Source organism: Carcharodon carcharias, chromosome 32 (assembly GCF_017639515.1).
Source record: "Carcharodon carcharias isolate sCarCar2 chromosome 32, sCarCar2.pri, whole genome shotgun sequence".
Lineage (NCBI taxonomy): Eukaryota > Metazoa > Chordata > Chondrichthyes > Lamniformes > Lamnidae > Carcharodon > Carcharodon carcharias.
The window spans coordinates 23,486,795-23,503,476 of record NC_054498.1 but is presented as its reverse complement, the minus strand read 5'-3'; the positions used below and the strand labels follow the sequence as shown (position 1 = coordinate 23,503,476).

The 16,682-nt window shown below is 49.4% G+C and overlaps 1 protein-coding gene across 4 annotated transcripts in view; it reads right to left on the bottom strand.

Moving 5' to 3' along the window:
- LOC121271979 (AP-3 complex subunit beta-2) overlaps nucleotides 1-16,682 on the bottom strand; it is a 204,079-nt gene that overhangs the window by 91,335 nt on the left and 96,062 nt on the right. For 3 of the 4 annotated variants that reach the window (XM_041178247.1, XM_041178248.1, XM_041178249.1), the window contains exon 2: nucleotides 6,936-7,011. In XM_041178247.1, coding sequence (XP_041034181.1) covers nucleotides 6,936-7,011 — 76 coding nt within the window. Of the gene's footprint in view, nucleotides 1-6,935; nucleotides 7,012-10,852; nucleotides 10,873-16,682 lie in introns of those variants that run through there. The other variant, XM_041178250.1, reaches the window with a different exon arrangement.

Sequence of the window (16,682 nt, the reverse complement as noted above, 5' to 3'; positions counted from 1 at the left end):
CCCTCATCCTTCTAAACTCTAGTGTGAATATCGGCACAATTTACTCAGCCTCTCATCATAGGGCAACCCTCTCCACCCAGGGACCAATCTAATGAACCTTGGCTGTACTGTCTCCACTGCAAGTGTATCCTTCCTCAAATGTGCAGACCAAAACTGCACACAGTATTCCAGGCGTAGCCTCACCAAAACCCTGTACAAGACTTCTTTATTCTTGCACGCCAATCCCCTCGCAAATCCTCATCGATATCCCACAACACTGCACTACCGAGATTAAAGACCAAATATAACCTTTCGGTGGAGATGAGAGGAACAGTAGCTGAACCAGTGTTCAACAGATGTAATTCAGTGCACATTTTAATGTCAAACGTTCTGTCACAGTTTTAATATATTTCCATTTTAAACAGCTGTGCCCACATCTATAATTTAAAAAGTCTCTGTAAACCCCTCACATTCTCCTGCTGCACTGTCTCTGCTGGTGGGAGGGTATAATTACACCATCACAAGCTCACCCAGGCAATTCTCATTGTAAATGTGGCCAAGGTTGACAGACCCCACAACAAACTCCAATCCTTGGTCACCGACTCCGTCCTTCTCCCACCGGCCAGCTGAACTTCGCAATTTCGGCCCTATTTAACCCTGAGCTGAGTTTTCAATTCCACCTCCTCTCCATCACCAAGATCACCCACCTTCACCTCCGCCCCTTTCTCGGCTGATCTGCTGCCGAAACCCTCATTCATGCTTTTGTAACCCCTGGTCTCGACCAATCCAATCCAGCTCTCCTTTCTTTCGACTTCACCTCATTCAAAACTCCAGTATCCTAACTCACAGGAAGTCCCAGTCACCAGTCACCTCTGAGCTCGTTGACCAGCACTAACTCCTGGCCTGGCAACATGTGCCATCCTTGTTTTCACATCCCTCCATGGTCCTTCCCTACTTCTAAGCTCCTCCAGCCCTCTCCTTTGCGGTGAGAGAGAGTAGGAAATAAAGAGGGAGAGAGCACAAGAGAGTGTGAGAGAGAAAGGGTATGAAATAGAGAGGGGTGAGGTAGGAGATAGAGAGGGAGAGGGAGATAGAGAGGGAGAAAGACAGACAGTAGGAGATAGAGAAAGAGAGAGAGGTAGGAGATAGAGAGAAAGAAAGACAGAGAGAGAAAGGGTAGGAGATAGAGGAAGAAAGAGAGAGGGTAAAAAATAGAGAGAAGGAATGAGAGATGGTAGGAGATAGAGAGAGAAAGAGAGAGAGTGAGAGAGAAATAGAACCAACCATTTATAAACTCAGGAAAATCACTTGTGCCAGTTACAAGAGAAAGTAATTGTTGATATCACATTCACTCATCATATTCTACAAGTTATTTGTACTAAAGATGGTTAAATTTTCAATCCAATTGGATGTCAACACTGGGAAAGTCTTCGATAGCCTACATTGTGCCTCGAAGAAGGTCTCACATTGAGGGGGCTGTAGACTGGGAGAGAAAGGAGCTCCTCTTTCTCAACATGGCAGAGGCTAGTTAATAAATAAAAGCCAGGATAATATGGTGTAAATAATTCAGTGCGTGCAGGCCTGCAAACTGCTATCCACACCACTGATAAATATTTAACAGGTCACTGTTCCATCTCCAGCCCTGAAAGCTGTTGCTGAAACTGGCATTGCTGAGCCAGTCTCCACCCCACAGGAATCTCACACAATTTAGGCCACAGAGTCACTTCAGGGAACCAGGAATCACATGAGGTCCAATCAGCATTCCCACTTCAAGGCATCACTGACATGTTACAAGAGGGATCAGTAAGGGGGCAGGTTTGGTGTGACTCTCTCTTCCCACAAAAGGCCCTTTCTGACCAACATATATGTCCCAAACCTCAACTAAGCCATCCTAGAATGGCACCAAGTGGCATCGAGATGGTTCTTTAAAGAGGGGATTAACCAATCAATCTATCTCAAAAATTACACGTATGCACAAATTCCTGTCAATGTTTTCCATTAGAACTTCCTTTTTATAATGGGAATTTCCTATGTAAACTTGTCACGTTGAAATAATACATGTTAGGAAAATGGGGCAACCTAAGTCCATCCTGGTACAAATGAGGGAGCACAAGTTGCAGAGGCCCTGGTCTAAATTGGGCACTGCGCCTCAGCTGGGCACAATGCCCAGGGGAAAACCCAAGGAAGCAATAAACGGCATACCTGGTATCCCAATTTGTGCCAACATCATTTCTTTTCACATGGGTATTTCGGACTTGACTATAATTCGACCTTTGAATCCAACAATAATTGTGCTATAAGGGTAATGTCTCAAATATTAAAATGAAGTTATTGCTATGAGATACAATAGACACGGGGTTTTCCTTCCATCAGCAGTAATACCCAATAACCAGCCTGTGCTTGCAAGACCAAAAACAAGATATCCACTGTTGGGTGTGTTTCTGTGATTGGGCAGCACTTGCTGAACAATCCTGAGTACGCTAATAGCTTCACTAACAACCAATTTCAGATAATCAGTTGAGCTCATAATGCAGCTCATTTACGCTTGCTCGAAGCACCAGACATTCATACAAAGGGACCCATTTTCTGCAAACAAAAGGAATATGTTCAAGTCTTGCACCCCTTTCGAATTAGCCCGGAGCTTGGGAAGCCAATAGTTCCCTGCTGCTTTCTCCGTGGCAACAATCAGAGTCAACTAGCCAACCAATCAGCTCCCCTTTTCCCCTGCAGAGCAAATTGTTGTGATCATTTGAAATTTGGCATTCTTACATTTGTCCTGAGGAGTGCAAGATGAAAAGTTTCGACAACATGTCTCTCATTTCAGCAATACTCAATGAGTGAAACACAACAAACTTACACCGTTTACATCTGGGTTGGCTGGTTGATGCGATCATTTCTTTTATTCGTTCATGGGATGTGGGCGTCACTGGCTAGACCAGCACTTATTGCCCATCCCTAACTGCCCTTGTTCAGAGGGGCAGTTAAGAGTCAACCACATTGCTGTGGATCTGGAGTCACACGTAGGCCAGACCAGGTAAGGATGGCAGATTTCCTTCCCTAAAGGGTATTAGTGAACCAGGTGGGTTTTTATGACAATCGGCAATGGGTTCATGGTCATCATTAGACTTTTAATTCCAGATTTTTATTGAATTCAAATTTCACCCTCTGCCGTGGTGGGATTCGAACCGGAGTCGGCAGAGTGTTACGCTGGGTCTCTGGAATACGAGTCTAGTGACAATATCACTGCACCACCGCCTACCCCAATATCGAATAGTCCCAGATCCTGCAAACACTGGTAACCGCAGCAACAGTGGGAGATAATCATTTCAGCACATCCCACACATCAGGGGTCTGACTGGCACTGGGTGTCCAGCTGCTGGGAAAGATCGGAGACCCGGTCACACTCACCTGCCCCACCACTGGTGACCATGCCTTCAGCTGCCTAGTCCCACACCCTGGAAACCACAGCAATGGCAGGTGACTTTTAACTGCCCTCTGAAATGGATCAGCAAGCCACTCAGTTCAAGGGCAATTAGGGAGGGGCAACAAAGGCTCTGCCATTGACACCCGCATCCCATGACCAATCAAAAACTTGGCCTAGAAACGTGACTTGTGACCAAGGCTTTGGCTGTCCCGCCTAACAGTGGCCACATCAGTTTGACTATGGCTCTGTGAAGTGCCGTGGGACTACTTTCTGCATGAAAGGCGCTATATGAATGCAAGTTGCTGTTGGTCTTTATTCATGGGATGTGGGTGTCATTGGCAAGGCCAGCATTTGTTGCCCAACTGAATTGTCCTTGAATCTAGCTAGGCAATTGCAGAGGGCAGGTAAGAGTCAACCACATCACTGTGGATCAGGAGTCACATGTAGGCCAGACCGGGTAAGGATGGCAGATTTCCTTCCCTCAAAGGATATTAGTGAACCAACAATCGATAGCGATTTCATAGTCACCATTACTGAGACTAGCTTTATGCTCCAGGTTTATTAATTGAATTTAACTTCCAACAGCTACTGTGGTGGGATTTGAACCTGTGTCCCCATTACATTCACCTGGGCCTCTGGACTGTTAGTCCAGAGATATTACTCCGAAACCACCATCTCCTCCGCCACACCCTGCTTCCTCCACCCCTGCCTCCAACCCCATAGCCATAAGAGTGAAGTGAGAAAACCCCTTGGGCACAATTCCTTGCAGATGGTACTTCAATGAGTCTGTATGACTTCATCAGGTTCTGTTGAAGAGTCATACGGACTCGAAACGTTAACTCTGTATCCCTCTCCACAGATGCTGTCAGACCCGCTGAGATTTTCCAGCTATTTTTGTTTTTGTTTCAGATTTCCAGCATCCGCAGTATTTTGCTTTTATCTTGGTATTCCTGTGAGTGCCCACTCTTTAGCAAACTTTTCACCACAGAAAAACTAATAGCCGCACAAGATTGCAGGACACTCGCTAACTGAACACAGGCGGGAATATATAGGAAATAAAAACAGAAAATGCTGGAAAAGCTCAGCAGGTCTGGCAGCGTCCCTGGAGAGAGAAAGAGAGTTAACGTTTCGAGTCCAATATGCCTCGTCTTCCGGACTCAGTTCCAGCTGAGTTTTTCCAACGTTTCCAGTTTTTATTTCAGATTTCCAACATCCGCAATATGTTATTTTTTTAAAACTTAAGGGAAAATATAGGACTCTAGTAGGGCGATTAAGAGCCTAGAACAGCCTTGACCAATGAATTGGATGCAGCTCCCGGAGCCAGTTTTCAAAATGCTGACCGATCAGGTAAGTCTGAATGGAAGATCCCGTGTGGAGCTGCTCGGCCAATCACAGGCCATTTCATCCCCGTGTTGGCTGCTGATAGGCTCACTAGTGGGAGAGAAACAACCTGTGAGGGGAAGTGCAGCAAACACCAGCAGCAGCAGCGGGTGAGTTCAGGGCCCAGGGAGTGGGCCCCAGGGGGCAGAGGTGCCCAGGGTGGGGGTGGGGGGGGGGGGGGGGCAGGGGGCAGGCGAGTTCCAGCGGGGGGCAGGTAGACCAGACCAGGGCGGAGGGCAAGGCAGGTAGAGTGGGGCCCAGATGGGGCCAGAGAGTGAGGTGAGGCAGCCGGAACTGGTGCCTCAGTGAGGGAGTGACTGGGAACTCAGAGAGAGGGAGAGAGAGAGGGAGAGAGGGAGAGTGTAGGGGAGGGTTAGGGAGTGTGGGATTGGTTAGAAAGAGGAGGGGGTGGAGAGAGGGAGAGTGATAGAGAGAGAGGCAGAGGGGAGATAGCTGGGGGGGGCGAGGGTAGGAGAGAGTCTGTGAGGTGGAGAGGTTGTGAGGGGAGATGAGAGTGTGAGGAGGGAAAAGAGTGTTTTTTTGGGGGGGAAAGCAAGTGTGAGGGGGTAGAGAGCGTGAGGGGTAGAGAGCGTGAGGGGGTAGAGAGCGTGAGGGGGTAGAGAGCGTGAGGGGGTAGAGAGCGTGAGGGGGGTAGGGAGCGTGAGGGGGGTAGAGAATGTGAGGGGGTAGAGAGCGTGAGGGGGGTAGAGAGTGTGAGGGGTAGAGAGCGTGAGGGGGGTAGGGAGCGTGAGGGGGTAGAGAGCGTGAGGGGGGTAGAGAGTGTGAGGGGTAGAGAGCGTGAGGGGGGTAGAGAGTGTGAGGGGGTAGAGAGCGTGAGGGGGGTAGAGAGTGTGAGGGGGTAGAGAGCGTGAGGGGGGTAGAGAGCGTGAGGGGGGTAGAGAGCGTGAGGGGGGTAGAGAGCGTGAGGGGGGTAGAGAGTGTGAGGGGGGTAGAGAGTGTGAGGGGGTAGAGAGCGTGAGGGGGGGTAGAGAGCGTGAGGGGGGTAGAGAGTGTGAGGGGGGTAGAGAGTGTGAGGGGGGTAGAGAGCGTGAGGGGGGTAGAGAGTGTGAGGGGGGTAGAGAGTGTGAGGGGAGAGTGTGTGCAGGGCCAGAGTATATCCATAGGTTTGGCTCACTCCCAGTCTCAGGGTCCTCATTCACCCTCACCCTCACCCACCCTCATCCGCACCCACCCTCACCCTCACCCACCCTCACCCTCACCCTCACCCACCCTCATCCGCACCCACCCTCACCCTCACCCACCCTCACCCTCACCCTCACCCACCCTCATCCGCACCCACCCTCACCCTCACCCACCCTCACCCTCACCCTCACCCACCCTCATCCGCACCCACCCTCACCCTCACCCTCACCCACCCTCACCCTCACCCACCCTCATCCGCACCCACCCTCGCCCTCACCCACCCTCACCCGCACAAACCCTCACCCTCACCCACCCTCACCCACACAAACCCTCACCCGCACCCACCCTCACCCACACCCACCCTCACCCTCAACTACCCTCGCCCGCACGGACCCTCACCCTCACCCGCACAAACCCTCACCCTCACCCACCCTCACCCGCACAAACCCTCACCCGCACCCACCCTCACCCGCACCCACCCTCACCCGCACCCACCCTCACCCTCACCCACCCTCACCCGCACCCACCCTCACCCGCACCCACCCTCACCCGCACCCACCCTCACCCTCACCCACCCTCACCCGCACCCACCCTCGCCCACACGGACCCTCACCCGCACGGACCCTCACAGTGAGTGGGTGCGCACCCTGAGCCTGGGAGTGAGCCGGACACACACACACTCTCACCCTATCACATCCTGATACTCAGCTTTATTCATTACTCATTGTTTTTTTTGCTCAGTAAGTTGTTTCTATTCATGCCTCTGGTATTTTTATAAATTTATGTTTAATGTGGTGCCAAATGTTATCTTTGCGAAATTTGCTCTCTGAGTGAGAAAAATTTTGAAATGTGGCCTGACCAACACGGAAAAGCTCGGACAAGCCTGGTCACTGGTTACAGTCAACTTTCCAATAAACAACCCCTGCCCATTTCTACCTCGATTAGACTCACCGCTACAATCCTCTTCCAATAAGCAATCCCTGCCCATTTCTAGATCGATTTGACTCACCGCTACAATCCTCTTCATTGCCTCCAGCTTCAGAGAGTCCTTATTACTGTCCAGCATCTCCTTCAGGTCATCATGTCTGCAAGAAAAGAAAACAACCACATGAATGAGCATCCCATCCCCACACAGGGGTCAGCGGCTTCACTACCCAGGCTGCCTACTCCACAAAGAAAGAGCTCTTTTTATTCATTTATGGGATGTGGGGGTCGCTGGCTGGGCCAGCATTTATTGCCCATCCCTAGTTGCCCTTGAGAAGGTGGTGCTGAGCTGCCTTCTTGAGCCGTTGCAGTCCACGTGGTGTAGGTGCACCCACAGTGTTGTTAGGGAGGGAGTTCCAGGATTTTGACCCAGCGACAGTGAAGGAATGGTGATATATTTCCAAGTCAGGACAGTGAGTGACTTGGAGGGGAACTTCCAGGTGGTGATGTTCCCATGTACCTGCTGCCCTTGTCTTTCTAGATGGTGGCAGCCGTGGGGTTGGAAGGTGCTGTCTAGGGAAGTTTGGTGAACTGCCTAAAATAAAAGCTATTGGGAGCCACAGAGTAAAAATTTGGCATTTCCAAATCAAATTTTATACCTTTATTGTTTTTCTTTCATGGGATGTGGTGATCACTGGTAAGCCCAGCATTTATTGCCTTTGAACTGAGTTGATTGCTGGGCTCTGTCAGAGGGTAGTTAAGAAACAACCACATTGCTGTGGGTCTGGAGTCACATGTAGGCCAGACCAGGTAAGGATGGCAGATTTCCTTCCCTAAAGGGCATTAGTGAACCAGATGGGTTTTTACAGCAATCCTTTCATAGTCACAATTACTGAGACTAACATTTCAATTCCAGATTAGTAATTGAATTTAAATTCCACCAGCTGCTGTGGTGGTGGGATTTGAACCCATGTCCCCAGAGGTTTAACCTGGGCTTCTGGATTATTAACATTACAGTGAGATTACCACTCCACCACCTTATCCCCCAAACACAGATGTGTAACTCTGATTCGATAATAAAAAAACATTGAATTTATGTATCGGTGGAAATTAGAATAGACCCAACTCTCAATTATCACTTTGCTTTTAAACTTCCTTTTTGTCAGCAAAGTCATTTTTAACCCGAGATGCTTAGAATGAAGATAATTTGTCTGGCGATTCCTTACTGTGATTTAAAAGAAGCTCATTCAGGGTCATTTATCACCTCAGCTATATCAGAAATAAAACATAAAAGCTGGTGCTCAAACTAATGGCATTATCTCTAACCCTGGTGTAGTTATACCACTCAAAGAGGTTTATTTAGAGCATAATGGTGCTTTTCATTAAGATAACCATTTGAAACCTGGAGGTGCAGCATAAGGGATTAGTCTTATATCCCCCCCCCCCACAATAAAAATACACCTCTTACTTAGTCTTTCTTCAGCCTTTTTCATGTTAATGTGGTCCAACTGGAAAAGGTTTGAGAGTCCAATGATCCATTAAATGCTGCTGGTGCAGAGGAGTGAGTGTGTGTTGGTGCTGGTCCCTAGCTGGGATAAATGGGGAGGCTTAGGCTCAGCAGCAGGAATGACATCCATGCGGAAAACCAGCCACCAAATCCAAAGACGATGGTTAGTCTGAGTGGAAATGGGGTCTGTGCTAGGGTGTGCGCCCTGCAGCAACCTGCAGAATCCCCGCCTGAGCTCGGGGGGCGGGGGGGGTGGGGGGCAGGTGCGGAATGTGAAGAAAGGGTCAAACTCAAAATGGCAAGTCTAAATGCGGGTGGGTTGACAGGAAGAAGCGGGCAAGGAGCTGACCTGATGGTGAGGAAAGAAAAGAGTTGCTGAGCGGAGATCGAAATGAATCATGGAATGGTTACAGCACAGAAGGAGGCTATTCAGCCCACTGTGTCTGTCCTAGCTCTCCATTGGGGCAATTCACCTAGTGCCATTGCCCCGCCTTCTCTCCGTAAGCCTGCACGTTCTTCCTTTTTTAGATATCAATCCAATTCCCTACTGAACGCCTCGACTGACCCTGCCTCCACCATACTTTCAGGCAGCGCATTCCAGATCCTGACCACTCACTGTGTGAAAAGGTGTTCCTCATGTTGCCATTGCTTCTTTAGCCAATTACCTTAAATCTGTGCCTTCTCGTTCTCGATCCTTCCACCAAGGGGAACGGTTTCTCCCTAGCTACACTGTCCAGGCCTCTCAGGATTTTGAACACCTCGATCAAATCTCCTCTCAACCTTCTTTACTCCACAGAAAACAGACCCAAGGGATGGGTGGGTGACAGGACGAGATGGAGGAGGCTCACCAGCCAGCACTGTTGTGACCCCCGGATGAAAAGGGGCAGGCTGAAGGAAGATGTGACTCTGGAGCCACAGGTTGCAGCTCCGGGCTAGTTCGACCACACAGGGTGGTTAGGACATCAGCGAGGAGCAAAGGGAAAAGGCCAGCACCCCCACTCCATCTTTAGGGAAAGGGTCAGATCAGGAGCAGGATCCACAGAAAACTACACAGGAGTATCGGCAGATGCTGCTTCTCACTTGTAAGCCCACCTTAGCCCCATTCATATGCAAATTCAGATCACAGCACTTTTTAAAAATTCTCTTATGGGACATGGGTGTCGCTGCCTAGGCCAGCATTTGTTGCCCATCCCTAATTGCCCTTGGGAAGGTGGTGGTGAGCTGCCTTCTTGAACCACTGCAGCCCATGTGGTGGAGGTACACCCACAGTGCTGTTAGGGAGGGAGTTCCAGGATTTTGACCCAGTGACAGTGAAGGAATGGCGATATATTTCCAAGTCAGGATGGTGAGTGGCTTGGAGGGGAGCTTCCAGGTGGTGGTGTTCCCATGTGTCTGCTGCCCTTGTCCTTCTAGATGGCAGTGGTTGTGGGTTTGGAAGGTGCTGTCGAAGGAGCCTAGGTGAGTTCCTGCAGTACATCTTGTTGATGGTACACACTGCTGCTACTGTGCGTCGGTGGTGGAGGGAGTGAATGTTTAAACTGGTGGATAGATGCCAATCTAGCCAACAAGTCCGGTGTATTCCAACACACTCCTGACTTGTGCCCGTAGACAGTGGACAGGCTTTGGGGAGTCAGGAGGTGAGTTACTCGTCGCAGAATTCCTAGCCCCTGACCTGATCATATGGCTAGTCCAGTTCAGTTTCTGGTCAATGCTAACCCCCAGGATGTCGATGGTGGGGGATTCTGGTAAGGCTAGGGGAGATGGTTTGATTCTCTCTTGGTGGAGGGGGACATTGCCTGACATTTGTGTGGTGCAAATGTTCCTTGCCACATATGGACATGGACTACTTCAGTATCTGAGGAGTCACAAATGGTACTGAACCTTGTGCAATCATACAAACATATCAATTAGGAGCAGGAATCGGCCATTCAGCCCCTTGCGCCTGCTCCACCATTTGATAAGATCATTTCTCAACTGATTGTGGCCTCAACTCTACTTTCCTGTCTACCCCCTATACCCTTTGACTTCCAATGGTTAATCAAGAGTCTAATTCAGTTAAGAACATTCAGTGGCCCAACCTCGAATACTCTCTGAGGAAGAGAATTCCACAGACTAACAAACCTCTGAGAAAAAAATTCTCCTCATCGCCGCTTTAAACTTATTTATAAAATGTCCTAGTCTCTCCCACAAGGGGAAACACCCTCTCAGCATCCACCCTGCCAAGTCCCCTCAGGATCTTATACATTTCGATAAGATCACCTCTCATTCTTCTAAACTCCAATGGATACAGGCCCAATATGTCCAACTTACCCTCATAAGATAACCCCCCTCATCCCAGGAATCAATCGAGTGAACCTTCTCTGAACTGCTTCTAACGCAATTATATCCTTTCTTAAATGAGGAGACCCAAGCTGTACACAGTACTCCAGATGTGGGGTGGAGTCGTCCCAGATTTGCACTGAGTGCAGTAGTGGGAGTGAAAAACGATGTTTTACCTGCCGGCCGCAAAGGTGGGTTGTCACACCGTGTCTTCCACTTCCCACTTCATTAATTATGCAGCCACAGGAAACATGCCACCTCGCTGGCAGGGGTGGGGGGGGTCTCTGAATAACCCGCCATGCCGGTACCTCACCGTTTCCTCACTCCGGGCGCCAATGGGTGGGTTGTCTTATGAGGAAAGGATGGACAGTCTAGACTTGTATCCACTGGAGTTTAGAAGAGTACTTAGTGTAGAATAAAATTTAGAAGCGTGCTGCTAGGATAAGGCAACCATCTCATCACTCAACTCACACATTCACTGGCATCTCATGGGACATCACCACATACACACACACACACACACACACACCACACACACACACACACACACACACACACCACACCACACACACACACACACACACACCACACCACACCACACACACACACACACACACACACACACACACATAACACACACACACCCAACACACACACACACACACCACACACCACACACACACACACACACACACACACACACACACACCACACACACACAACACACACACATGTGTGCACACACATACACCACACGCAGGTGTGCGCACACACACACACGCACACACTTGCGCACACACACATGCATTTGCACGCACACATGCACTTGCACACACACAAATAAGCATGCTCACTCACACAAGTGTGTACACGTGCACATAAGTGCACACACATGCATGCATGCACACATGCACATGCGCCGCACACATGTGCACACATACACACACGTGCACACATACACACACACACACACCACACACACACACACCACACACACCCACCACACACACACACACCATACACAATACACACACATACACACCACACACACACACCATACACACACACACACACACACACACACACAAAACACTCACACACACACACCACACATACACACACACACACACACCATATACACACACCATACACACACACACACACAAAACACACACACATCACACACCACACACCACACACACACACATCACACATCACACACCACACACACACACACCATACACACACACCATACACACACACACATCACACACCACACACACACCACACACACACATCACACACACACACATACACCACACACACACACACACACAAAAATCACACACCACACACACACACACACCCTCTCATGTCCATCTGGCCTCTTCTCCTCTGAAGACTGCCTCCTCAACACTCACCATATTGAGGCCACTTGCACAGATCAACACGTGACTCCACACACATCCTGGGATACCCAGTGTACAGACAAACATATGAATTAGGAGCAGGAGTAGGCCACTTGGCCCCTCGAGCCTGCTCCCCCACTCAATAAGATCATGGCTGATCTGAATGTAACCTCAACCCCACATTCCTGCCTACCCCCGATGCCCTTTCACTCCCTTGTTAATCAAGAATCTATCTAGCTCTGTCTTAAAAATATTCAAAGATTCAGCTTCCACCTTTTAAGACAAAGTTCCAAAGACTCACAACCCTCTGACAGAAAAAATTTCTCCTCTTCTCTGTCCTAAATGAGTGACCCTTTATTTTTAAACAGTGACCCCTGGATCTAGATTCTCCCACAAGAAGAAACATCCTCCCCACATCCACCCTGTCAAGACCCCTCAGGAGCTTAAAGGTTTCAATCAAGTCGCCTCTTACTCTTCTAAACTCCAGTGGATACAAGCCTAACCTGCCCAGTCTTTCCTCATAAGACAACCCACCCATTCCTGGTGTTAGTCTAGTAAATCTTCTCTGAACTTCTAAAGTGTTTACATCTTTCTTTAAATAAGGAGACCGATATTGTACACAATTCTCCAGATGTGGTCTCAACAATGCCCTGTACAACTGAAGCATGGACTCCCTACTTTCATAATCAATTCCCCTCACAATAAATGATAACATTCTATTAGCTTTCCGAATTACCTGCCATACCTGCACACTAACCTTTTGTGATTCATGCACTAGGACACCCAGATCCCTCTGAGTCTCAGAGCTCTGCAATCTCTCACCATTTAGATAATAAGCTTTTTAATTCTTCCTGCCAAAATGAACAATTTCACATTTTGTAGCCTCCTTACATGCTCTTCACAATTTACTTTCCCACCTATCTTTGTGTCATCAGTAAATTTAGCTAACTACCTATGTTTCCTTCATCCAAATCATTTATATGAATTGTAAACAGTTGAGGTCCCAGCACTGAATCCTGTGTCACGCCACTCATCACATCCTGCCAACCAGAAAAAGACCCATTTATGCCAACTCTCTGCTTCCTGTTAGCCAGCCAATCTTCTATCCATGCCAGTGTGTTACCCCCTACACCCCTAGCTTTTATTTTCTGCAATAAATAGCCCCCACCCTGCAGCATCTTCCCTTGTCTGAGGCCTCTTTCCCCCTGTCCACAAGCAAGCCGGGGCCCGGCAGCCATTGAAAAGCCATCCCCATCTTGTGGCCGGCCTGGTCGGTAGAGACCTGCCCGTGAGTCCCCCTAAAAGTGATGTAGTGCTGCCTGCGAAGCCTGGCACTGATGTGGCTGTGAGGGCTGCCCGAAGCAAGGGGGGCAAACAAACCTCGGAGTCCCGAGTGAAGTGCAGCTCGCCTGGTGCACAAGTATGAAACACATCCGCGTGCAATCCCGCCAACGTGTCCGGATGATCCGGCCTGGGGAGATGATTCCAGAAAGCAGGGCTTATAATGAGATGCTAAAATATTGAAATTAGGTTCCTGATGTGCGGTGAAGGGAAACGTGGCCCTGCCATTAATGGGCAGTGTGGACGATCGCAAACTGGTTTTACAGGGACGTGAAACCGATTTTTGGGATCTCCCGATACCTTCCGCTCCCAGCTGCTATGACGCCCACACCCATGGTCGCACCAACGCCCCTTACAACTGCCACAAATCCTCCCTACTTATACATTCCATTCCCCTTGCAATAAACAACAAGTTCCATTTGCCTTCCTAAACACTTGCTGCACCTGCATACTAACTTTCTGAGATCCATGCACCCAGCTCCCTCTATTCAATGGAGCTATGCAGTCTCTCTCCATTTCATTAACGTACTGACTTTCTACTCTTCCTGACAAAGTGGATGAGTTCAGACTTTCCCACTTTATACTCCGTCTGCCAATTTTTTCCCCACTCACTTAACCTATCTAAGTCCCTCTGTAAATTCTTTATGTCCTCCTCACAATTTGCTTTCCTACCCACCTTTGTGTCATCCATGAATTTATACTTTCAGTCCCTTTGTCAAAGTCATTAATATAGATTGTAAATAGTTGAGGCCTCAGCACTGATCCTTGTGGCACTCCATGGATTTGAACTTGCCAACTCAAAAATGACCCATTTGTCCATACTCTCTGCTTCCTGTTAACTAATCAATCCTCTAACCATGATAATAAATTCCCACTACAGCATGAGCTCTTATTTTGCGTAATAACCTTTAATTTGGCGTCTTATAAATGCCTTTTGGAAATCCAAGTACACCACATCTACAGGTCCCCCTTTATTTATGTTACTTGTTAATTCCCCAAAGAACTCTAATTAATTCGTTTGATTTCCTTTCACAAAACAATGTTGACTCTGCCTAAGTGCACTAAGATTTTCTAAGTGCCCTCCTATAACCTCCTTAATAATAGATTCTAGCATTTTCCGCACGATAGACATTAGACCAACTGGCCTGTCGTTTCCTGTTTTCTGTCTGCTTCCTTTCTTGAATAGGATAGTTACATTTGCTATTTTCTAATCTGATAGGACCTTTCCAGAATCAGGGGAATTTTGGTAAATTTAAACCAATGCATTTACTGTGTCATCAGCCGCTTCTTTTAAGATGCTAGAGTGAAGTCCATCAGGACCTGGGGACTTGTCAGCTTTTAATCTGAATAATGTTCTCAGTTGTCTTTCCCTGGTGATTGTAATTGTTTTAAGTTCCATCCTACTCTTCATCTCTTGATTTACAAGTATTTCTGGGATGTTATTTGTGTCTTTTATGATGAAGGTACAGAGAAAATATCTGTTCATAGCTTCCACCATCTCCTCATTTCACATTCCTAATTCCCCAGACTCTCTCTCTCACTCTAGTCTGTGTGAGAGGGTGGGGAGTTGGATGGGGGACAGTGTGTGTGAGAGGGTGGGGAGTTGGATGGGGTACAGTGTGTGTGAGAGGGTGGGGAGTTGGATGGTATACAGTGTGTGAGAGAGGGTGGGGAGTTGGATGGGGTACAGTGTGTGTGAGAGGGTGGGGAGTTGGATGGGGTACAGTGTGTGTGAGAGGGTGGGGAGTTGGATGGGGTACAGTGTGTGTGAGAGAGGGTGGGGAGTTGGATGGGGTACAGTGTGTGTGAGAGGGTGGGGAGTTGGATGGGGTACAGTGTGTGTGTGAGGGGGTGGGGAGTTGGATGGGGTACAGTGTGTGTGTGAGAGGGTGGGGAGTTGGATGGGGTACAGTGTGTGTGTGAGAGGGTGAGGAGTTGGATGGGAAACAGTGTGTGTGAGAGAGGGTGGGGAGATGGATGGGGTACAGTGTGTGTGAGAGGGTGGGGAGTTGGATGGGGTACAGTGTGTGTGAGAGAGGGTGGGGAGTTGGATGGGGTACAGTGTGTGTGAGAGGGTGGGGAGTTGGATGGGGGACAGTGTGTGTGAGAGGGTGGGGAGTTGGATGGGGTACAGTGTGTGTGTGAGAGGGTGGGGAGTTGGATGGGGTACACTGTGTGTGTGAGGGGGTGGGGAGTTGGATGGGGTACAGTGTGTGTGAGAGAGGGTGGGGAGTTGGATGGGGTACAGTGTGTGTGTGAGAGGGTGGGGAGTTGGATGGGGTACAGTGTGTGTGAGGGGGTGGGGAGTTGGATGGGGTACAGTGTGTGTGAGAGGGTGGTGAGTTGGATGGGGTACAGTGTGTGTGAGAGGGTGAGGAGTTAGATGGGGTACAGTGTGTGTGAGAGGGTGGGGAGTTGGATGGGGTACAGTGTGTGTGTGAGAGGGTGGGGAGTTGGATGGGGTACAGTGTGTGTGAGGGGGTGGGGAGTTGGATGGGGTACAGTGTGTGTGAGAGGGTGGGGAGTTGGATGGGGTACAGTGTGTGTGGGAGGGTGGGGAGTTGGATGGGGTACAGTGTGTGTGAGGGGGTGGGGAGTTGGATGGGGGACAGTGTGTGTGAGAGGGTGGGGAGTTGGATGGGGTACAGTGTGTGTGAGAGGGTGGGGAGTTGGATGGGGTAGAGTGTGTGAGGGGGTGGGGAGTTGGATGGGGTACAGTGTGTGTGTGAGAGAGGGTGGGGAGTTGGATGGGGTACAGTGTGTGTGAGAGGGTGGGGAGTTGGATGGGGTACAGTGTGTGTGTGAGAGGGTGGGGAGTTGGATGGGGTACAGTGTGTGTGTGAGAGGGGGTGGGGAGTTAGATGGGGTACAGTGTGTGTGTGAGAGAGGGTGGGGAGTTGGATGGGGTACAGTGTGTGTGTGAGAGGGTGGGGAGTTGGATGGGGTACAGTGTGTGTGTGAGAGGGGGTGGGGAGTTGGATGGGGTACAGTGTGTGTGTGAGAGGGGGTGGGGAGTTAGATGGGGTACAGTGTGTGTGTGAGAGGGTGGGGAGTTGGATGGGGTACAGTGTGTGAGAGGGTGGGGAGTTGGATGGGGGACAGTGTGTGTGTGAGAGGGTGGGGAGTTGGATGGGTTACAGTGTGTGTGAGAGGGTGGGGAGTTGGATGGGGTACAGTGTGTGTGAGAGGGTGGGGAGTTGGATGGGGTACAGTGTGTGTGAGAGGGTGGGGAGTTGGATGGCGTACAGTGTGTGTG